At 38.5% G+C, this 24,448-nt stretch overlaps 1 protein-coding gene across 1 annotated transcript in view; it reads left to right on the top strand.

Annotated features, from left to right (window-relative positions):
- Gabrb1 (gamma-aminobutyric acid type A receptor subunit beta1) overlaps positions 1–24,448 on the top strand; it is a 450,390-nt gene that overhangs the window by 345,068 nt on the left and 80,874 nt on the right. The window contains exon 5 of the mRNA XM_055629226.1: positions 2,881–2,963. Coding sequence (XP_055485201.1) covers positions 2,881–2,963 — 83 coding nt within the window. The remainder of the gene's footprint in view (positions 1–2,880; positions 2,964–24,448) is intronic.

Here is a 24,448-nt window from a genome sequence, read left to right as displayed (position 1 = left end):
CGGCAGAGTGCAGGGAATCATATGAAAGAAGGGGAGTTTGATGTGGAAAGGATAGGAGCTCCACAAGGACCAAACATATCTGGGCACAGGGTCTTTTCTGAGATGGACACTCAACCAAAGACCATGAGAGGATAAAACCTAAAACCTCTTCTCAGATGTGACCCATGATAGTTCAGTAATCAATTGGTTTCCCATAGTAAGGGGAACAAGGACTATTTCTAACAGGAACTCAATGACTGGCTCTTTGACCTCCCCACCTCCCAAGGGAGGAGCAGTACTGTTAGGCCACAAAGGAGGACTTTGCAGCCAGTCCTGAAAATACCTGACAAAACGGAGTCATATGAAAGGGGAGGAGGTCCTCCCCTATCAGTGGACTTGGAAAGGGGCAGGGAGGAGATGAGGGAGGGAGGGTGGGATTGGGGAGGGAATGAGGGATACAGCTGGGATACAGAATTAACAAAATATAACTAATAAGAAAAATAAAATTTAAAAAAAAAGAGTGTTGTTGAACATCTAACAAATCAAAGTTTGGGATAAGCCCTCAACAGGATGAAGGATCAAACCTATGTGATCCTTACAAAAGATGCAGAAAAAGCCTGATACATTTTCATAATAGAGACTTGCAAACCCTAATCATAAAGGGACTTTACCTCATTATAACAAAGATTATGTATGAAAAACTCAGAGCCAACCATAAATCAATAAACGTTGAGATCAAAGCCAAAGGATTACATTTTCTGGCATCAAAATACAATGCAATTTAAAATCCAAGAGTGTCAGTAAAAACAAACACATAAATGAGTAGGACCAAAGAACCTGGATATAAAGACGTATCTACAGTCAGTTAATAATCAACAAAGGCACCAAAAACTTAAAAAGGGAAAAATGGTCTCTTCAAAAAATTTTGTTTTAAATACTGACCACATTCAAAAGGTTCCAACAAACCTGGCTTCTACCTCACAACACATAAAATCAAGCAAATATCAGTCAAATAATCAAACATAAAAAGCAAAGTACCAGCAGGACACAAGGGGAAATCTTGGCACTTGGCTTGGTAATAACTTGGTAGCCATAAAACAAACACCCCAGAAAGCAAAAGCAAAGCCAGAAAGTTGGAATTAAAACAAACCAAAAATTTTATATAGCGAGAAAAATAATCAACTTGTAATGGAAGAAAACGCTTGCAATCTGTGTATTTCATAAATGGCTAATACCCAAAATATATAAAGAACAATCCCAAAACAATATAAATATCTCTATTGTAATATGTACAAAGGCTTCAAACTTAAAGAAAAGAAAAGAAAGTTAGAGTCAACAGACATAAGCAAAAGTACCCAACAATTCTAAGGGTAATATAAATCAAAACTATAAAAAGGCAGAATATAACACGTGTGGAGCTACTATTTTAAAAAAGAAAGGTAAATGATTATTCATTGTTTGTACTACTACATGACAGGATTATGCTCTTTTTGCTTAATATTTCTTTGGTTACTTACTGGCCTTTTGTGGTTCCATATGAATTTCAGAATTGTTTTCTTCTGTTTTTGTAAAAAAAAATAATAATAATAAAATAAAATAAAGAGGTGATTGACTAAAAGGGTTTAATGACATGCATATTTTAGTACAATAAATTTCTCAAAAATGTATCCTTGGCAGATACCGGCATTGATCTGAGAGAATACTTTGTCAGACATTTTGAGAACATTAACTCTGAGGAGCATGGAGTGTCTCCCCACTTACATGTCTTTTCAACTTTCCTTCATGAAGGTTTTACCACTTTCAGCATATAAGTCTTCCTTCTCCTTGGCTAAATCAAATCCTAAGTATCTTGTTGTTGCTTGTGTAAATGGAATTGCCTTATCAGAGATTTCTGTGTTGGTGTATTATACAAATAACAGTACTGATTGGACACAGTATCCTGTCAGTTTATATGATCCATATACCAGTTCCAATAGCTCTTTTTAATGGTCTCTTGACTGCTTTCTATCAATACCATCAATCTACAACAGATATAATGTTCCTTATTCCCTTCTGATTTGAGGCTAGAACTGCTAATCTATGTTCAATAGAAGTAAAAATAGTGGACATCTTTGCTTTGCTCCAGACCATGGATAGAGAGATTTTGATTTCTCTGCATCTGCTGAAGTTATCATGTGGGCTTCCTTTTGTTACCATGGTGTAGTATGTTAACTAATCTTGCCTTTGACCTCTCTTTCATTGATCACATAATCTCCTCCTGGTTGACCATTTGGTAAACATTTGCAAGTCAGAAAAATTATATTCTCTATTACACCATCTAATCCTTGTAATGGACTGCTGAATTTGCTTTAACACAAGAAGTTTTATATTAAGTATTCATGAGGAATACTGGCCTAACATTTTCTTTTCTCTTCTATTGCCTTTGGGTGGTTTAAGAATTAAGGGGGAAACACCTCATAAAGTGTTTCTGCAGTGTGGGTCCTTCTAATTCTTGAAAGAGATTAAGAAAAGTGAGCACCAATTTCTAATTTGAGTGCTTGGGAAATTCCCCCAGGAAATCACGTGGTCCTGGTTCCTTTTTGTTAAAGTGTTGATTAATAACTTAGCCTCTAAGTCATTGCTTTGTTCACACATTTCATTTCTTCTTGAAGTTGCAGCTCTCTAGAAATTTATCCATTTCTCTCTCTTTATCTGCATTATCTACTCTACTGCTGTATAATTGTTTGTGGTAGTATCTTAGGAGCATCTAAATTTCCGGCCCATCATGATTTGAGGCTAGGAAGCTTAGAAATATAATTTCACCACTTAAAATTTTAATTTTCAAGTGTTTGTTGTGTTGTCTTTGTGTGTCCATGGAAGGTCTCCACTTGTATGACCTCTTTCTCCTCTCTCACCCTGCAGGATCACAACCACCGCAGCATGCATGATGGATCTTCGAAGATACCCTCTGGATGAGCAAAACTGCACCCTGGAGATTGAAAGTTGTGAGTTACTTGCAAGGGGGATGAGAAAAAGAGATGTTTACTTGACCCAATTAGATTCAACCTTTCTCTGAGTTAATTGGCACTGAGATGTTTTTAGCTGCCACCGTTTCAAAGGGTTCACAGTCAGTGGCATTTCTCCTAATATCGGTGGTTCAAGGGTCACTTCAGTGACATTATCTGTTTGGCAAATTAAGGAAAGTCTGCTTTTTTTAAATCATAAATTTGTCAACTCATGGTTTCTTCATCTCCTGCGTATTTTTGTGACTCTAAAAAAACATTTACACATCTGTTAACCTGTTAACCTGAAGGATTGTAAATGTTTTTTTCTCTTAGAAAAACAGTGTGTTGATGGTGTTTTTTACAAGTGAAAAATATATAACAATGAATGACACTTCAATAAGCTTATGCTTTAGGTCAAAGAGTTAATGTTTTTCATGGCCACTGGCTGATTTTGGTCTCTACTATACCACTGTCTTTCATTAACTGTTTTCTTAATAACGTGAAAATTTTAATCACTACAGCATGTCCTGACAAGCTACCCTTGTAACATTGTTTCTCAGTCTTCAACCTGCAGGCATTTGAGCCCATTCATTGCAAATAGCAGAGACAGACCATTTTTTGGTTTTGAGAGTCACAAAAATATGCAGGAGTTAATTCTATCACTTATTGACATGTGAAGGATCAGCAGATGTGTATTTTGATTCTAAACTGCTTTCTAAAGCTAAATGTCAAGAAGGAAAGGGAAATGAAAAACTTCCAGCCAACCTTACAGTATTAATGAAGAATAAATGTGTTTCTCTACTGAGCTACTAGGCAGTTTCATCAGCTTTCTAGTCTCATTATATAGAAATAAAACTGTTCCTATAGAGAGAGCACTAAATCTAAACCTAATCATAGTCCTACATACTAATAAAATGAATAAGAAAATTCAGAAATGTTCTTCAATTAATATTTTAATTTTAAAGATCATAAAAACCAGGTAAATATTAAAAGGTATTATTTATGAATGTGTTAACAGTGACTTGGTATTCATGCCAAAATGACTGAATCAGAAACATGAACATGATAATTTATTAATGGCTGATAATAATTTATAAATAAAACCGTTTTTTGTTCAGCAAATAAATCATTACCTTTGAAACTGGAATATAAAGAGAATAACTGATGGGCTGATACAGATATGGGTTGCCATTCACCTTTGACTATTTGTCCACTGATTTTGTGATTTTCTTAAACTTTGGTTACTTTTGAAAAGCTTTGTGATCTTAAACTGTCTTAAAATTCTAAAACCCTCAACTTTCTTCCTTCAGTTAAGACCAATGAATTATGCAAAAAATTTTAATTCACTCTATATTAAGTAATATATGGATATTAGCCATATAATATAGGATAAACATAAAATCTACAGACCTAAAGAAGCTAAACAACAATGAGCCTCCTAGGGAAGATGCAGAGAACTAAGACATCCAAAGGCAAGGCTTATAGAGGGGTAGGGGTCAAGCCCAGTTCTCCACCACAGTCTTCCCTCTGCGGTAGACAGGTGAGGAGGGAAGGTATTACAGCTCTGCTCTCATCAAGGTCAGGGATCCTGTATTTAGACAGGATGGGTCTAAATTTGCCAATACTGTCTTTGCTAAAGGTCAGAACCAATCCTAGAAGCTGAAGCAGAATTTGGCTCCTAGGTCAAGCGCCAAATATTTATAGCTGAAAGGAGGGGATAGCTTGTAGATTCAGCAAACTTAGCAGCCTTGATTCCATTGATGACACATGCACAGGCTCACACACAAGTCTCAGTGGTGCATGTCTCTACAGTGTGTTTAAAATACTCTTTTATCTTAACAAAATGTGAAATCTTAAGAATGGAACTCTCATGTGGTGCAGGAAAATATGCCAAAAATATATGGCGTCTATTCTTACTTGCTGGCTTTTGCTAGATGTGCTTTTTTTCCCACCTAAATACAAAACAAACTGGTTGTTTTTTTTCATGCTTCACAACTCTCCATAAATAAATTCGTCCTTTTGTGAAACAGCTCCTCCTCAGTTGACAATGCACTGGACTGCAGCTCGGCTCTAATGGGTCTAATGTCAGTTAGATTATAAGAATGATAAAGCAGACATTGCTCAATGTAAGATTATGCTTCTGTGACCAACCGGGTGGGGACACTGCCAACATTTCAGGATTTTCTAGTTCGTATGTGCATCCCTTTAAGGCTGGGGAAATGTTTTCCTTGGTTAGGTCCTTAGAGACAAATTAAAGGCATTTTGCTTGCTTTTAATGCCATCTAATCAACTAAAATTGCAAAGGCCATAAAGTCTTGTTAAACTGAAAATTTACTTGAACTTGGAGCAGAGTAATAGCTTTATAGCCTCAGGATTCTATAAAATGAAGTGATGGCATATAGAAAAATCAATCAAATAATTTAGTATAAAGAGGATTTGGAATTCAAAATCAATAGAGCTATCATATGAAGGTTGTATAGCCACAAGCCTTGTGGAGATACAGATAGGTTTTAGGATAAAAGTCATGGAGAATAATTTGAATGGTCTTTCCCACTTTCTACAGCCACATTAAGGAAAATCTTTACTCTTTCCCTTTCCCTTTGAGCATAGAGTGTCACCTCTTACTACATTCAAAGAAGTAGAAACCAATTTCAAGTCTGAATTCTGTGTCCTTGCCCACATATAACTCTTCTTATTCTTCAAAATCCTGAGCAATACCTATGTTTTGGGTTGAGAGACATGAACAAATATCTATCTGTTCTTCTGCCCATGGTAGACAGAAGAAACAAGTCCACCCACATCTAGCTTGTTGAAGTAATATGTTTTGGGGGTTACTTAGTAGGAACCAAAATGAACATATCAGCAAAAAGCTCACCCCAGAGTGGATAACAATTCATGAGAACTGAATCCCTGGAGATCCTTATGCAACTTGTACGTAGCTCTGCTAGTTGAAAAGAGCCTTCTCATTGCCAATTGCTTAGTGCCATTAGAACCCTGGAGAGAGGGGTTGTCTGACCTTTCCTGGAACAATGTGAACACGCACCTATTCACCTCAGATAGGCTACCAAGGACAAACCAAAGAAAAAAGCCCATCTAAGTCCAGCGTAAGGATTCATTGAGTTTGTTGAGGTTACTTATAGAGGTAACTTTTTTTTTAGTTTTTATTTATTTATTATGTATACAATATTCTATCTGCATATACACTTGCACGCCAGAAGAAGACACTAGATCTTATTATAGATGGTTGTGAGCCACCATGTGGTTGCTGGGAATTGAACTCATGACCCCTGGAAGAGCAGGCAGTGCTCTTAACCTCTGAGCCATCTCTCCAGCCCTAGAGGTAACTTAGGTATGAGAAGTAAATTACAGAATCATTGATGACAAAAGCATCCCCGAGAGGTCTACCGAGCCTGGGTGAAAACTCACTAGAGCCAGCATCCCTGAAGCTCTCTGCATGAACTTTTTTAGGCAGCGCAACTGGCCAGTGCCACATCTCAGCATTTCTTACTACTTATGTAAACTTTGGAACAGTCCTTGTGAATCTTGTAAGTTTCGAACTTTCCTAAGACTTATGAATTTAGTTTATTTCCTAAGTCTTGTAGGTTTTGTTTCCCTTTTGAAGCGTCTCCCTCTTAGATGGAATATTTCAATTCAAAAAAGCCCTGGTTCTTTCAAAAATGGTCTGGTTTATGTTGTTGCCGCTGCTGTTATTGTTGTTTGCTGATGCTGATGCTGTTGTTGCTATGTTCTAAATGTTCGGGTCTCCCTAAATTTATATTGGAACCTACTCATCACGGTGATACAATGGTAAGGTTGGGACAGTCAAGTTTGGTAATGCCTGCTTTCTCATGCACTAAGTTTAGTGGACTATCCACTCAATCTGTGAGTCACACAATATGACCATTCTACTGTATTGTCTGTAGCAATGTGTATGCAGAACTCCAAGTCATGTTTGATTATAAAACAAATTTTATAAAATAAGATTGTTTCCTCACCCACAAAAGTGACAGATTTAAAAAAAAATGTGTCCACCAAGTTAGCCAACTGTAAAATATTATAAGAAAAATATGAGATTTAAAGTATTGAAGTGCTGTTTTATTTATGTAGTGTGATATAATAACACCTGGAAATAAAATCAAACTCAAAATAGTCATGGTGTCCAAATATCAGACCCAAGTAAGTCTATAAAAATATCAAGAATGGCACCTAAATTGTTAAGGCATATTAAGATAATTTAATTCAGAGTGAGGAAGCAAGGGTTCTAAGGAGAAAAATTTAGAAAGCTAAAACAGCCATTTCTGAATATTGTAAGCACTGTGTTACAGGAGACAAAGCAGATCTTCAAACTTGTGTATAAATTGGGGTTTCCTGGGAAAATAATGCCAATAGAGGAGAGAGGGGAACGAAGGCAGATAAAGGGATATACAGATTAATTATAAGGAATTGGGCCATGCAATTGTAGAGGCTGGTAAGTCCCAAGACCTGCAGGATGAGTCAGCACCTGGAGAGCTAATGGCAGTCATAGTCCTGAGGCAAATACCTAAGAAGAAACAGAGTTGAACTCCAAAGTCAACTAACCAGAGACCTAAGTAGAACCAGTGTTTTCAGTCAAATCCATAGGCAAAACAAAGCTGAAGTCCCAGTTTGAAGGCAGTGAGGAATTTTTTTTTCATTCAGAAAAAAAGTCAGGTGTTTCTTCTATTCAAACATTCAGGTCGTTGGAAGAGGTACAATGCCTTAGAAAGGCAAGCTGCTTTGCTCATCCTCCCAATTTAAGAACACCACAAAAGCCAGACGTCTCTCTGGTCATCTTAGCCACTACATGATCCAGTCAAGTTCCTGACTAAAAGTAAGGTAGGGTGCCAGTGACACCCCGGGTTATGACCCCACATGACTCAAGTAGTGTTCAGGGATTTCAGTAAGGTAGATTTAGAATTTAAGAGAAGTCATTTCAAATAAGTAGCACTGGCTACTCATGAAATAAATTTCTACCTAAAAGGGAAAAAAAAAATCTCTGTTCCTATGGAGGCATGTCAATTAATTGGAAACAGCCACCTACCATTAATAATGCAGGAGATATTCCTCAGTAGGAGACCAGTTTCATTTTATAACCTTCAGGGTCTCTTTCAAGCCCCAAACTAGAACTCTTGGAGTTCATTCAATTTCATTATTTCACCAATAAATTACTTCATGCACTTGACTAAATAATATTAGTGTTGAAGTGGTTCTGATGTATTAAGCAAAGTTGAACACAGGAAAAATGTTATGAATATGTGAACATATAAATACTCACAAGAAAAATATGAAATATGTGATGCTTAAAAGCAAAAGCCTTAAAACCATTCTTACTTTATCTCTGCCTGCCAAATCATTAATTTTAATCTAAAATAATTTTAAAATAGCATCTACAATACACTGCGTGCTTTCTATTCATGGTTATTAAATGCCAAAAAATAAGAAAAGTAAATTGAACTTCATGAATGATTCATAGGTTCCCTTGCTTTATGACCCCATTGTCAAGGAAATTAGCAGCCTTGGATATCTCCTTAGATAAATTTGATTTTGTCATATTCAGTAGACTACTTAATGAAAATGAATATTTCAAATTTATGTTCATAGAAATGTTAATGAATTTTAGTGCCTGTAGCTTTTTGATGAGCAGAGGGGGTGGTTGTAGAGAGTATGGGAAATTTTTCTGAATTAATTTATTCCTCTATTCACTCCTCTTTCTTCTCCCTCTCCCTCTTCATCACCATCTCTCCTTCCCCCTCCTCCTCTCCCTCCAAAGTCTCTAATCTTTTATAAGTTAAAACAAAATTCAGTTGAGAAATAGAGTTCCATTTATAAAAATTAATTTTGTAATCAATTTGACTATATATAAATTAAGCTTCAAAGCTATTCAAGCTAACCTTATAGAAAACTTATTTTCCATACATTGGAAACTTTCTACATAGATTGGAAAAAATATATTTGACATATTTCAGCTTCTGGAAGTTTTTTTTTCTTTTCAATATTAGGAGACTTCACCATTTTTCTACTAGCATTAACACAATAAAAGTTCACAATAGTACAACAGAAGTCTAAAATAAAACTCACTGTTTTGTCTAAAAGTTACAGACATTAATTAAAGACATGTTAAAGATCTAATCATTTAGAATTATATACCTGTGCCAACTGTAGGTTCAATTCATTTGAGATCCAAACTTGTGATAAAAATAATGGTTAATATTATTGATTACTAATAGTCAGGTACTTTACAGAGATATCTGATACCAAAAAGGGATTCAGAACATCAAGACAGTGAGTTATTAAGTCTCAAAACAATAATATTGTGAGTGGGACTTGACATCAATCTGACTTGTTCAACTAAGATTTAATATTATATAGCTTCTTAAGAAAAATCTCTGTCTTCATTAACTTCTTCCCCCTAGCTGTCTGACTACACTGGTGACTTTCAGAGATACTCTGTTCAGGCAGAGAGCCTAAATCTGTGGGATGGGGAAGCATGTTTTAATTGCTTGTCCTCTCTTCTGAATATGACCCAGTTCAATTCTTTTTTTATAACTTTTATTTTTTTATTAATCACATGTTATTTACTTTGTAGCCCAGCCATTAGCCCCCTACCTCATTCCCTCCCAATCCCAACCTCCCTCCCTCATCTTCTCCCATTCCCCTCTCTAAGTCCACTGATATGGGAGCTTCTCCTCCCCTTCCATCTGACCCTAGCTTATCAGGTATTTTCAGGACTGGCTGCAATGTCCTCCTCTCTGGCCTAGCAAGGCTGCTCCTCCCTCGGGGGTAGGGGGAGGTCAAAGAGCCAGCCATTGAGTTCATGTCAGAAATAGTCCTTGTTCCCCTTACTAGGGAACCAACTTGGATACTGAACTACCATGGGCTACATCTGAGCAGAGGTCAATAAAATTTTCAGGCAAATGGTGGGATCTAGAAAAGATCATCCTGAGTGAGGTATCATAGAAGCAGAAAGACACACATGGTATATACTCACTTATAATTGGGTACTAGACCTATAAGACAGGATAAACATATTAAAATCTGTACACCTAAAAAACATAAACAAAAAAGTGAACCCTGGGTAAGATGATAAATCCTCACTTAGAAAGACAAATGGGATGGAAATGGGAAGTAGGATAAAACAAGAAACAGGACAGGAACCTACCACAGAGGGCCTCTGAAAGACTCTACCTAGCAGTGTATCAAAGCAGATGCTGAGACTCATAACCAAACCTTCAGCAAAGTGCAGGGAATCATATGAAAGAAGGAGGAGTTAGTATGACCTGGGGAGGACAACACCTCCACAAGGACCAAATATATCAGGGTACAGGGGTCTTTTATGAGACTGTTTCTCCAACCAAGGACCAAGTATGGATATAACCGAAAACCCCAGTTCAATTCTTATGTTGGCTGCTTTTTTATGACCGTCTCATAGTTCTGGGCAAGTGTACTTCAATAGTCCCAGAGTTTCAAAATTCAACATATTCATATGTATGAACACAAACAAACATCTGCAAACCTGGAAATAGACATGCATGATCAGAACTTGGATCATCTTGTGACCTACCAAGTGTGTGTGTGTGTGTGTGTGTGTGTGTGTGTGTGTGTGTGTGTGTGTTATAGTTTTCATTTAGGTGTCAATTTTCATAGTTAAATAGCTTTATTTTATCTTTAAGATCAAAGATATTAAGACGGATTTTTTTAAAAATATGGAGACCATTTCCTCCACACAGTTCATTGGCAAGAGTTGTGAAAGGTAAGTCCTGGCATGAGCACTTTAAGTTTCCCATACCATCAGGTTTTGGGTTTTTTCCCACATCTTTTTCTTGCACTTTGTCTTCTAAATGGGAAGAATGGAAACACAGAAACACCAGAAGAAATTTCAGCAAAGAACAGCTCAGAGAAAGGAATCATTGAACTCATCAAAGCGAAATTGTCAAGATGTTCTTTATTTATGCCATCTAACAGAATGGTTCTTCAAAACATTCCCTTTTCTGTTTCTTCTGCTTTGAAGCAGATTGACAGGTGGACCACGATGTACAATGGACTCTGTGCTTCAAGCCAATGGTCAATATGTGTAATAAGAAGTCAAGCAGCTGAAATCTAGCTCAATCAGTAAATTATTGATATTTTGAGCATGAGGACCTGAGTTCAATATTCAGAACCCACTTAAAAAAATGTCCAAGGAGAGCAACAGAACCAAAAATTCTGGGCACAAGGGTCTTTTCTGAGACTGATACTCCAACCAAGGACCATGCATGGAGATATCATAGAACTCCTGCTCAGACGTAGCCCATGGCTGCTCAGTGTCCAAGTGGATACCCAAGTAAGAGGAACAGGATCTGTCTCTGACATGAACTCAGTGGCTGGTTCTTTGATCACCTCCCCCTGGGCAGGGAGCAGCCTTACCAGGCCACAGAGAAAGACAATGCAGCCACTCCTGATAAGACCTGATAAGCTAGAGTCAGATGGAAGGGGAGGAGAACCTTCCCTATCAGTGGACTTGGAGAGGAGGGATGGGGGAGATGAGGGAAAGAGAGTGGGGTAGGGAGAGAAAGAGGGAGGGGGCTAAAAGTGAAAAAACTGTAATAAATAAATAAATAAATAAATAAATAAATAAATAAATAAATAAATGTCCAGTGTGATGTTCTAGTGCTGAAGATGTGGAAACAGGCAGATCCCTGGGGTTTGCTGAGTCCTGGGTCAGTGAGATGCACTGAAAAGTATGTGGACAGTACTTAAGGATTGACACCTGAGGCAGTCTGTGCATGCACACACACGCACACACACAGCTACATGCATACACAGTCACATGAGAGCTAGCTTGTTAATGAATGCTCTTCTATTTTTTGATAACGTATCATATATTGTAAACCATATATCTGACAGTAAATGTACACATCTACTATATATTTCTACAACCGAGTCACAAGGAAATACCACAATTAAGAACACGGGGTGACTGAGCAGCCATTCCTCTCAACATACAAATGGTCAACAAGTATTCAACAAGGTCTTCATCATCACTAACCATCAGAGGCCTGCAAATCCAACCTACAGTGACAGCATCTTATACCAGTTAGCATGACTATCAGGAAAACAAACAAACAAATGATAACAAGTTAAGTTTCTCTTTTAACCAAAAAGAACCGATTCTATGTATTTACTTAAAATTGTGTGCAAGGATGTACTCTACTTGTAAGCGTACATGTTTCAAGTTTAGCAAATTTAGATCATTTGTCCTTTTGGAAAAAGAAAAAAGAAAATGCTCTTCTATTTTAAATATCTATGTGCAAGACATATTAATAGAAATGTGATAAATGAGACATTGGTTGACATAATGACGCTCTAGGACGGAAAATTACTCTGGAGAGAGAAATGGGCACTACGCACTGCAGGGACGTTCTCTATAGTGTAAGAGAAAGAAGAGGTAGCAATCCTTTACACTTGAATAAATACGTCACTATAGGTTTTGCAGCCTATAGTGAAATTAAGTATAATCTATTTGTTTCAAACACAGAAATAAGAGTCTCTACATCAGTTTTCATCCCCATCCTGTCAGTGCTAACTGGACTCATTCAGTTGTGAATTGTTTAGGAAGAGAGATTGCTCACTAAGCTCTCACAACATAACTGCATTGATTCCAAAGGATTCTATCTCCATTTCTTATATTATATTGATCTATAATTCCTGGGAAAGGGGAAAAAAAAAAGCATTCACTGAACAGAATTACGGCTTGCCTGCTTCTACTTTGTAATTCCCAGAGCAGGAAATGAAAACGTGTCTGTTAGCTCCTGGCAGATCGTGTCAGGGGTCGCATGTAAACATGGAGATGATTAAAACTCGGACCTGGTTCGGTAGGGCTGTGGAGGATCCCGGAAGCCATATTTTGAACACCTTCAAGATGGTGCTGATGTTAACCGTTCATTGTACACAATTTGAGTTGCAAGGTTCTGCAGGCAGGAACAAAACCTCTACTGGGGTGAGCTAGCTGAAGGGTCTCACCTGTGCTCTTTAATCTACCTCTCCAGCCTGTCTGCCACCCACTGCGGTTGACATAATTAGCTGCAAGCCTATGTCACACTGGTTGCTCTGCATTTGATTCAAGAGAATTTAAGTTTTAAATTAACTGAGACAGAAAACTCATTTCCTAGTGACCTAAATAGCTCCCAAACACTGAAATCTGATCAGCTCAGAATCAAAGCACCTTGGGTGTATGACATCTGTGGCTTATTTCTCATAGGGAGAGGAGTCTCAAAAATGTGGTGTGCTGTCAGCACTCTTTTCTTCATTAAAACATGTTTGCTCAAAATATAATTACATCACTTTCTCCCACCGTCCCTCCAACCCCTCCCATCTTCCCTTTCTCTAACACCCATGCTCCCCTTTTGCTGCCTCCCGCCGTTAGCCTCTTTTTATTACTGTTGTTGTGTGTGCACAGGTAACATCAATACATAAATACAAACAGCTCATGTGTGTATTATTTCAGGGCTGACCAGTTTGTCTTGGAGACCTAATTAGTCAGCACATCCTTGGGAGGGGCTAATTCTCCCTCCCTCTTAGCAGCCATCAGTCTTCTGTAGTTTGTCTATGTTGTCTATGGGTGGGATGCTGAGAGATTTGTTTTCCTCCTTCCAAGTTAGCACTTCTGTTGATATCCTTGTTCAAGTACACAGCTGTTAGTTACCATCAAAATATGAGCACCACCATGACACCTTTGGAGATATATTTCTAGGTTGATTTTGTTGTTGTCACAGCAAGATAGGTCTATTGATGATTGCCTTTTTGGGCAGCGTACATACTTTCTGGTACTGTGAAAGCTAATGCAGAGGAAGGAGGATTTCAATTGGAATCTGAGTCCTGTGCCTAAAGTATAAGGTGTCTTTAACAATAGGGGCTTACTTTCAACCTCGGAGAGACAACCAAGGGCATCAGCAATAACCTATATTATTTTTAGGAGTCACTTGGGCCATTCTGATCAACACCTTGAAGGGAGATTTCTCACTACTGGTACTGGAGTTTCTGTTCGGTACCTTTGGCTCTTTAGGGAAGCACTATCAGTCTCTGAGATATAACTTCATGTAAGATATTTGATTCTGTTTCTGGTGTGTGTGTGTGTGTGTGTGTGTGTGTGTGTGCTTGTGTGTGCTTGTGTGTGCATGTGTGCACGCGCATGCATGTGTGTGTGTGTCTGTGTGTGTGTTTATGTGTGTGTGTAAATTTATTTGTATTATACCTTACTTTAGGTAAATGTAAAATAACATGATTTCTTGAGGCCTTATCAAACATCCTTAGTATCATTTACCCTTCTTCATTCCCTCTATTTCTGTATTGACCACCTTCTCCCCTTCGTATTCCCTACAACCTGCTGTGCCCTCTAACTATCTCCCCTTCCTGACCATGGTTTCTTTTTACTTTTTCTGTTTCTGTAATTACTCCAGGTTATATACTGACATTTGAAAAATTGGAGCTAGAAACCAGACCACATTAGAAAATAATATTAGGGTAAATATTTTATTATAGGGCACTTAATTTTAACAAAGAAAAAAGTAGCAAATGCTATACTTGTTTTCACTCTGATTTTTATGTCCACAAAGTAGAGGTGTTTAGTGGAAGGAGCTGAAGGTCATATCTCAGTTACGGAGAACTTTTGATTCCATGAATCATTCTGAAAAGGACATATTTTCCAGCTTTTATCATAACCATTCTTGATGAGAATCTTTCTCAATAAAGAATTTTGAAAGTGACATCCTTTTTGATGATTCACAGTCATAACTGCAAACAGTTCTCATGATGTGCTAAAGCTCTTGCTTCGTGTGATGCAAAAACAGATGAAAGCAATTTATTCTCTGATCCTCAATGTAACCTTAAGATGTAAGTGTGTTCCTGAGTGGGAGATGAAGGCCCATTCTCTATAATTACTAAACCAAAAGCAAAAATAAAGTCCATCTCTGGTTGATGATGCACATTTTTGCAACTTAGAATGAAGATGGCTTTAATTCTCATGTTAAACAATCTAATCTCTTCACTGGAGTCTAGCAATTGCTCTCTGATGAATGATCAGCTTCCAAGTCCTAGCCAATATCCAGACCCAGAGTACCCACACCTTTCTGTGCAATGGTGATGGGCTCTCAGAAGTCACCTGCCTTCATGTGGTATCCACTTGTTGAATCTGAAGTTCTGCTCATACTTCCCTGTTCTTACAGCTATGACTAGAATTTCTCTCTTCTTCACAGGATTTGTACAGACAATACATGTCAAAGATGGTGCTTCTTTTAAAGGGATGGTTGCTACATATTTCTCTGATTTTTGATTGCCTGTGTTAGGAAGTGCCCCTACCCAATCCAGGAGATGCAAAATGATGGTCTTCCTATTATCCTCCTGATTTTTCACAACCAACGTTTTATTAGTAGCATAATAAAGAACCAGGTGTGGATATGTTAAATGTTCAGTCTCGTGATGATTATTAAAGTTCCAGTCGAGTTAATTTTTATTCCCAGGTTGCAGAAAATTTGAAAGGAGTACTTTTTGTAACTGATATTACATCACAATGATCCTCTACTTATGTGTTTTGAAGAGTCTCTAATGCATAGAAATTTTCAAAATCTATCTTTTGTTTAAAGTATTATGTTGTTCAGGCAACTCAACTGGCCTGCCCTTAGGGAATTTTAGGGTCTTGACAACATCCTATGTCAGTACCTGCATCCTATGACATCATCTGGGCCAGTTACTCCAGGTATAACTGGTCTGCCACTACCTCTCTCTCTTTCTCTCTCTCTCTCTCTCTTTCTTGCTCTCCTCTCTGCTCTCTCCCCTTTATCTGTCAGGGCACCTCCCTCCCCCATCTCTGCCTCTCTTCCTCTCTTCCCTCATAGCTCACACAAGCCCTGACTCTCTTCTGCTTCCCTTCCCCCAAATAAATATCTTTCATACCAGATCTGTCATGACTGGTGCATTTTTAAATATATCATAACAGTAAGTACAGTTGAATAATACTAATAATAATGGAAGGATGATATTAATATGACTAGAAGTGATAAATCCAAGTAGCAAAATCTGAATATAAAACTGAGATAGGATTCCTTGGTTATCAATTTAAAAATAAATCAGTGTGCTGGATGTTAAATATATCCAAAGCACAAATACAGAAAATTCAAATATAACAGAAATGAGACAAGCCACCAACCCTGAGATACACACCACCCAAACAGAATTCATGCATGGCCTTTTATGAGTAGGTTCTGCAGACATTCAAAATCTTACAAAGAAGAGGTCTTTATTAGTCAATGATGAAGAAAACGCCATTACCTGCAGAAAGAAAAAAATATAGGTAGAGACTGATCAGTTTCAACATTTTAAGTTTAATTTATGTTGCCTGTGATGCATTTAAGTCATATCAAGTTCAGAGTTTCAAGTCTAAATTTCATATGAAACATGTGATCTGGAAATGTGAAATTATCCAGCACAGTAAAGGGAAGTCTGAGAAGTAAATTCTGAGAGGGCTACGTCCTTATGAATACATTGAGGACGCTGAATGTCACCCCTTGGCATGTTCCTGTTTTCCTTCAGACTTGTTTATTTACATGATGTCAGGTTTGGGGAAAGTAGGACAGTAGATTTATCTAAGGTTGGAATTTTCCATGTAAGCTTTCAAAAGGAGATGAAATTTTGTGTAAGAGTGGAAGCCTCTAAAACACAGTCCAGGAAACAGCTGCAGCTGTGAAGGGATGAGAGCATTCAGGGCCGTCAAACCAACAGTCGTGCTGTCAGATGAGGTGAGTGTGAAGGTGTTACAGAAGCTCACACAGAAGCTAAACATGTGGAGCAGAATTAACCTTGGCCTGGCAGAAATCAACACGATGACAGGAGATTTAAATTCAGGAGGTTTTAAAAAAGAAAGAGGGAGAAAAATCTAGGAGGGACCATGAGAAACATGTCACTTACTGAAAGTCTCTGGCTGAATGCCAGGGTTATAATAGTAAAATGAGCTTGTTTATGAGAGCCCTTTCAGAGAGCAAAAATTTGACAGGAGCAAGGAGTGAAGACTGGGTCATTGAGGAGATTGGCCTGTCGGTTGAAAACATGGAGGGCTGACAGGCAGAAATCAAGTAGAAGAATGATAACTCTCCTGTGATGTCATTAAGATAATACGCACAGAGCCGGCACCATGCCCGGTGCTTCTTAGCCACACTATAAAGCGTGGTCAGCGTTCACGCAAATGCAGAGGGCCATCAGCTGTTTGCTCTTCCACAGAGCTGCGCCCCTCCAGCTCCTCCTCCAGCACAGTGCACCTTTGCTTTGAGTTTTCCACCTGCCATCTCTCAGCTTGCTGCTGTCAACGCCATCACTTTCCCCTTTTCAGCCCTAATGGTTTTCTCCCATATCGCCGCCCACTTTCACCTAAAAAGCTGATGTTTTGTACATCACCAGCCAATCAATGCCCTCTTCGTCTCCAGCTTTGAACTGACTGGTGGCAGAGTGCCAAGACAGCAGTAGTCCCTTTCCCGTCTCTCCTTGCCTAGTTGTGGGTTCCTGGAAGTTTCAGGTCCTCCCATCCCCCAGATCTAGGCGGCACATGCCTTCTCACAATTACTGCTTATAGCCTCTCAAATCCGACATTTCTGTAGAGGCCTTCTTTCAGATTTACCAATGCCATTCAGTAGAAATTAGATAGATAGATCGGCTCATCAAGTAGAAAAACATTCTGCCGATGATTTAACTCAATAGTAAATTTCAGGCCACTTCTCTGTCACATCCACAGGCCAGTGACTCAGTTGTTCTTAGGTTAATTTGCAATCCTTTTAAAAGACTTTGAGGCCACATTTCTGTCCATGTCATTGACAGCTTAAGCACAGCTATTGATTACCATATATCCCTAAGCTAAGCAGTCAAATTTCAGCATTCCTCTCTGTTCTATGAAGCATTATGCTAATGACTGCTTGGATGACTTGATAGAGATAGAACTGATGCAACAAGAGATTTTTTTTCAGCCATTCTAGAAAAAAAACACTCATCATTTGCTGCATTTGGCAACCATGGCCCTTACACAACTATACATAAAGCTTCTATTTCCCCAAGGGAAAAAGATGGTAGTGAGAGAATATTCATTATTTAACATTTCTTCCAAAAATTCCTGCTTGGAAATTTCACAGTTCAGTCTTATCCTGATAGTTAAGAAAATCAAACAGAATATCATAAACACACCTCACTTAGTACTTAATATTGTTAATAGTAACTATCACTATGAGCAATTATTCAGATCTTTAATATGTATTCATCCACTCGCAAATTTCCTAAAATTTGTATTGCGTGTGATGAAATGGTCTAGGTGAAATGAGATCCTTTTGTTTAATGTACCCTACAGTCTAGTATACAAATCTGGTGCAAAACAGTCACTTACATAGAACATAATTCAAGATTGATAAGGAAAAAACCTTGGGTGTGGTATGTGGGTAAGGCTGATGTATACACTCTCTGCTGTAGATACTGAAGTTGTAGAATAGTTACAATACTATGAAGAAAAGTAAGCAAGTGTGGTGCTTTGAACAAGTATAGACCCCATAGGCTCATATATTTAAATGTTTAGTCGTTAGGGAGTGACCCTAGTTAAAAGGGATTAGGAGGTGTGGCCTTGTTGGAGTAGCTTTGGCCTTACTGGAGGAAGTGTGCTACTGGGGGTGGGTATTGGGGTTTCTAATGTTCAAGCCAGGCCAAATGTCCCTCCCTTTTCCTTTTGCCTGTAGATCCAGATGTAAAACTCTTGGACCCTTCTCCAGCATTGTGTCTCCTTGAAAGCTGGCATTCTTCCTACCATGATTATAAATGGCTAAACCTCTAGACTTATAAGCCAGCCCCAACTAAATACTTTTCCTTAGAATTGTCATGATGTCTCTTCACAGAAGTATAAATCATAACTAAGACAGCCAGGGTGTATGTGACATAGCAAAGGCAGAAAATTAAATGCTGAAGTTGAAAGATCTATTCATGGCCACAAAGACACCCAAGAATTCTTCTCTGCCAACCACTGTCTTCTTCTCTTGGTAGAGCTGATGCCCCAACCTTGCCTGTCACTGTTATAAATAAAAGGTGTCCGTAGGTTATCTCCATGCATGGTACTTGGTTGGAGTATAAGTCTCTGGAAAGACCCCTGTGTTCAAATTTTGGGTTCTGTTGCTGTCCTTGTGGAGCTCTTTTGTCCTCTCCAGATCTTACTATTTCCCACTTCTTTTATAAGATTCCATGCACTCTGCCCAACAGTTGGCCATAGGTTTCAGCATCTGCTTTGATAGTCTGCAAGACAGAGCCTTTCAGAGGCCCTCTGTGGGAGGCTCCTAACTTGTTTCCTGTTTTCTTCTACCCCTGCACAGATGTAGCCCACGGCAGTTCAGTGTCCAAGTGGGTTCCATAGTAATGGGAAGAGGGACTGCCTCTGACATAATCTGATTGGCCTGCTCTTTGATCACCTCCCCCTGAGGGGACAGCAGCCTTACCAGGCCACAGAAGATGACAATGCAGCCACTCCTGATGAGATCTGATAGACTAAGATCAAAAGGAAAGAGAGGAGAACCTCCCTTATCAGTGGACTTGGGGAGGGGCATGAGTGAAGAAGAGGGAGGGAGGGTGGGATTAGGAGGGGAGGAGGGAGGGGTTTATGGGGGGATACAAAGCAAATAAAGTGTAATTAATAAAAGTTTTTTAAAAGGGGGTCTGTAGTAAAAAAGTTCTAGCTAACATTATCCTGTGGCTTGACTACCAGTAAGTATGTAGAATCAGAGGTTATTTCAGTGGTCCATGACCAAACTTCCTGAAGATAAAATATGACAGTAACAGTGACTTCTAAATGGAGACGTGCTTACCCCACCATCCCGTGTGATCTGAGATACGTCCCAAGCACTTTGACAAATTTCCATTACTGTAGTGACAATTTTTCTCAGTCTCACACCCACTATTAGTCACTGCCTTTCCTGTAGACAGGGCGCATATCCTACAGATGTGTGCCAACCATAGCTGCAATGTTTACACTTGAGTTATAAAAGTGCGTCAGTGTCCTCAAGGTCATTTCCAATAAATCCTCATCCATTTCTGTTATTGACAAGTTACGGATAAGTGTCTGGAGAACAATAATATGTGTGTCCTTGTATATGTGATTAGACATGTGTATATGTATATGTGTGTTTGTGTGCATATACATATGGTAAGAAAATCCATCCTTTGGCCTAGTTTCTCTAGATAGCAAAATAATTCTTTTTTGTGCAGAGAAGAAACAACTGTGAGCAGTCCGCCGTAGACTGAACATGTATATCACCCCCTCCCTTCTCCAAAGCTCGTGGAATATCCTGAAAGAGGGTGTGGAGAGAAGAGCCATGAAATGTTGCCCTCTAGACATGACACGGCTGTTGCACACACTGCTTGTTGAAGGCTGCTGAAGGAGAGAGAACCACTCTCCTCTGGGAATGTAGCCTCTGATGGGTTGCCACAGTAGATGACCCCGTGCCCGTGTGCATATAAATGCAAATAATTAGGACTCGTGGTATTGTAAAAGAGATAAGGTAGAGGAACTAAGAAGAATAGAATGATGATGGACGGAAATGATAAAGTGCATTTTCTAAATTCATGACATTTACAAATGATGAATTAAAATATTGTTTAAAAGAAGAATACTTTGGAAAACATGACTTTCTTAGATCCCTGCAACTCTGAATGTTTCAAATCAGTGGTTAAGGATCTTCACCAACCCTATATCTGACAGAGGGCTGATATCCAGTATATATAAAGAACTCATGAAGTTAAAAATCAACATATTAAATAATCCAATTAAAATGGACTTGGGGAGGGACATGCATGCAGAAATGGGGGAGGGTGGGACCGGAAGGGGAGGCTTATGGGGGAATACAAAATGAATAAAGTGTAATTAATAAAAGTTAAAAAAAAGAAAAAAATGGGGTACAGAGCTAAACAGAGAATTCTCAACAGAGGAATATCGAATGGCCGAAAAACACTTAAAGAAATGTTCAACATCCTTAGTCATCAGGGAAATACAAATCAAAACAACCCTGAGATTTCACCTTACATCCATCAGAATGGTTAAGATCAAAAACTCAAGAGACAACACATGCTGGAGAGGTTGTGGAGAAAGGGGAACCCTCCTCCACTGCTGGTGGGAATGTAAACTTCTTCAATCACTTTGGAAATCAGTCTGGCACTTTCTCAGACAATTAGGAATAGCGCTTCCTCAAGATCCAGCTATACCACTCCTAGGCATATATCCAAAAGAGGCTCAAGTTCACAAAAAGGACATTTTTTCAACCATGTTTGTAGCAGCCTTATTTGTAATAGCCAGAAGCTGGAAACAACCCAGTTGCCCCTCATCTGAGGAATGGATACAGAAATTGTGGTACATCTACACAATGGAATATTACTCAGCAATAAAAAATAAGGAAATAATGAAATTTTCAGGTAAATGGTGGAAACTTAAAAGATCATCCTGAGTGAGCTATTCCAGAAGCAGAAAAACACACAGGGTATATACTCAATCATAAGTGAATATTAGACATATAATATAGGATACACCTACTAAAATCTGTACACCTAAAGAAACTAAGTAGGACTCTGGCTAAATGCTCAAACCCCATACAGAAAGGCAAAGAGGATGGACTTCAGAAGGAGAAAACAGGAAAAAGTACAACAGCCTGCCAGAGAGGGCCTCTGAAGGCTCGGCCTTGCAGACTACCAAAGCAGATGCTGAAACTTATGGCCAACCTTTGGGCAGAGTGCAGGGAATTTCATCAAAGAAGTAGGAAATAATAAGACCTGAAGAAGACAGGAGCTCCACAAGGAGAGCAACAGAACCAAAGAATCTGGGCTCAGGGGTCTTTTCTGAGACTGATAATCCAACCAAGGACCATTGATAGACATAAACTTTAACCCTTACACAGATGTAGCCCGTGGTAGTTCGTGTCCAAGTGGGTTCCATAGTAATGGGGATAGGGACTATCTCTGACATGAACTGATTGGCCTGCTCTTTGATCACCTCCCCCTGAAGGGGGAGCAACCTTACTAGACCACAGAGGGAAACAGTACAGCCAGTCCTGATGAGACCTGATAGACTAGGATCAGAAGGAAAGAAAGAAAGATCTCTCCTATCAGAGGACTTGGGGAGGGACATGCGTGGAGAAGGGGGAGGGAAGGTGGGATTGCGAAGGGAGGAGGGAGGCGGCCACTGAGGGATACAAAGTGAGTAAAGTGTAATTAATAAAAATGAAAATAAAAAATGAAAAAATCAGTGGTTTATTAAATAATGTTTTAATAATTTAAGAGAATCCTATAAATTTTCTCAAAGTTCTATTACTCTCTTTATATAAATACATTAAGCTGAAATTTAACATTTAGCATTTTGTTGCCAGTAAAGATCTTATCAAGGGAACAAAAGAGCCACTCAACATATTAAGGCCTCTATATTTGGATTTATATTTAGATTCATATTTTGATCCCCATAGTGTGGTGATCCACAAACATGCACAAATATTAGAAAAGCTGGCAAGCAGAATTGGAGGAAAGGGAAGCCAACTTGAACAGTTTTAGCAGCTCCACCTTACTGCACAAAGGCTTTGCTGTTTAATACACCCACCTCAATGACTGGGATACGGACACAAGAATTAAGCCAGAGCAAGTCCAAATGATTCTTTCTGACAAAAATTCAAACCTGTAGAAGGGGATTCTGGGGTACTCTTTTTCTTCTTCTATGACATTTGTGATGAGGTTGATAACTTAATAACAAGCCTAATAAGACCAGCAATGAGTCCCCAGAATCCCATTTTTGTATTATTTGTTTCCACTCTGTTCATCTGATAATTATTTAAGGAGATGAATCAAACAAAATTCCATCTCTGGTGCCTACATCTTTGTTCTCTACACCAGTTTGTGCCTAAGAAGAATAAGTTTGAGGCAATTTAGTAGAACCCCGGGGGAATATGTTAGTGCTTCAGGTATTTTAAGAAACAACGCTGTAAAACCATCCAGTTAACCATAAAGACAAGCAAGTGTCCCCCCTGAGCCACCAGATGTCACTTCTTGAGTCTTAGTCTTGGTCTGCAGCACTAACCATGTTCTAGCAACATAATCATGATCATATATGACATCTGTATGACACAGTGTGACTTTTCACCTTCACAAATATCTAACAGGTAATTTTTCTGTTTCTCTTAGTGAAAAATCTAGACATGAAATGGAAAACAGTTTAATTAATCATCATGGTTGAATACCAAATTAGGTCTTCACAGCCATTTTATCTATCTACCATATCATACTGCTTGCTTTACTTTAAAAGAGCTGTGTTAGCACTCGCTGTGTGTAAACCTATAAAATGTAAAAGGATTTCCCCTTCTAGTCATACTTACTGCATATACAATCATTCTTACAACTTAAATTCTTAACCAGTGTCTGGAAGGCTCCCCTTCATTGTTTCATGGAAAATAAATGTCAGTGTTTTCTGACTTGCTGATGGTAGATGAAGACAGAACTTGATCCAGTTTTGGCAGTCACTATGACTTAATAAGCCCTTTCATCTCAGAACAAATCAGTAAACCTTCCTTTGATGAGACCCTTTCTTTCAATAAAGAGCTTATTAGGGCAAATTCATATTTGTCTTCAAGTCCTGAATTACGTATGTCTGGTGGTAATAATAGTGATGATGATAGTAGTCATAGTAGTTGAGAAATGCAAACACTTAGAATCTTAGAACCAGAAAAGACGACTTTGTCCAGTCCACTACACAGATTTGAGTAGAGTCAGATCCCCTGAGACTCAGAGACATTGTGGTCATAATCACATAACTAGTTTTTTAAAAGGAGATTCATGTATAGGAAATTGACTTAATGATCCAGTAAGCACATGCTATTCTATATGTAGAAAATATAGCAAAACACTAAGAATATTCTCTGGCTTAAAATCTGTCTGGGCCAACACAAAACAATCACAGAACCTAAGATGAGAAAATAATTGTGAAATAATGGTTTGTAAACTATAACTGCTGTAATTCAATGGAATAGAGAGAAGTTTTTTTAGCCTCCATCTCCTCCTGTCAAAAATGTGAAAACACACACACACACACACACACACACACACAGTGCAAACAAAACAAGCCATCACAGCAACTAAAACGAAAGAAAAGTAAGACAGAAAAATGAGAAACTCAGACCTGTTATTATGGGTGGAAAACAGAGGGAAAATAAACTCCAGAAGAACTAATCGTCTAATGGTTGGATTAAAGGAACTACAATGTGTAAGACTGGAACTTTCTCTCTGAAGAACCATGAGTGATATTTACCCAGAAGATTTTTTAGAAATAGGGCCCTGAGTTCCATCCATGTTTTCCAATGCAATCCAACAATGTGATCCATAAGCTTAACAACAAAATATAATTCAGTTAGGAAGGAAGGAAGGAAGGAAGGAAGGAAGGAAGGAAGGAAGGAAGG

This window comes from Psammomys obesus, unplaced genomic scaffold (genome assembly GCF_907164565.1).
Source record: "Psammomys obesus unplaced genomic scaffold, mPsaObe1.curated_primary_1811, whole genome shotgun sequence".
Taxonomy (NCBI): domain Eukaryota; kingdom Metazoa; phylum Chordata; class Mammalia; order Rodentia; family Muridae; genus Psammomys; species Psammomys obesus.
Note: the sequence above shows the minus strand (reverse complement) of the source record. Positions and strands in the feature narration are given on the sequence as shown.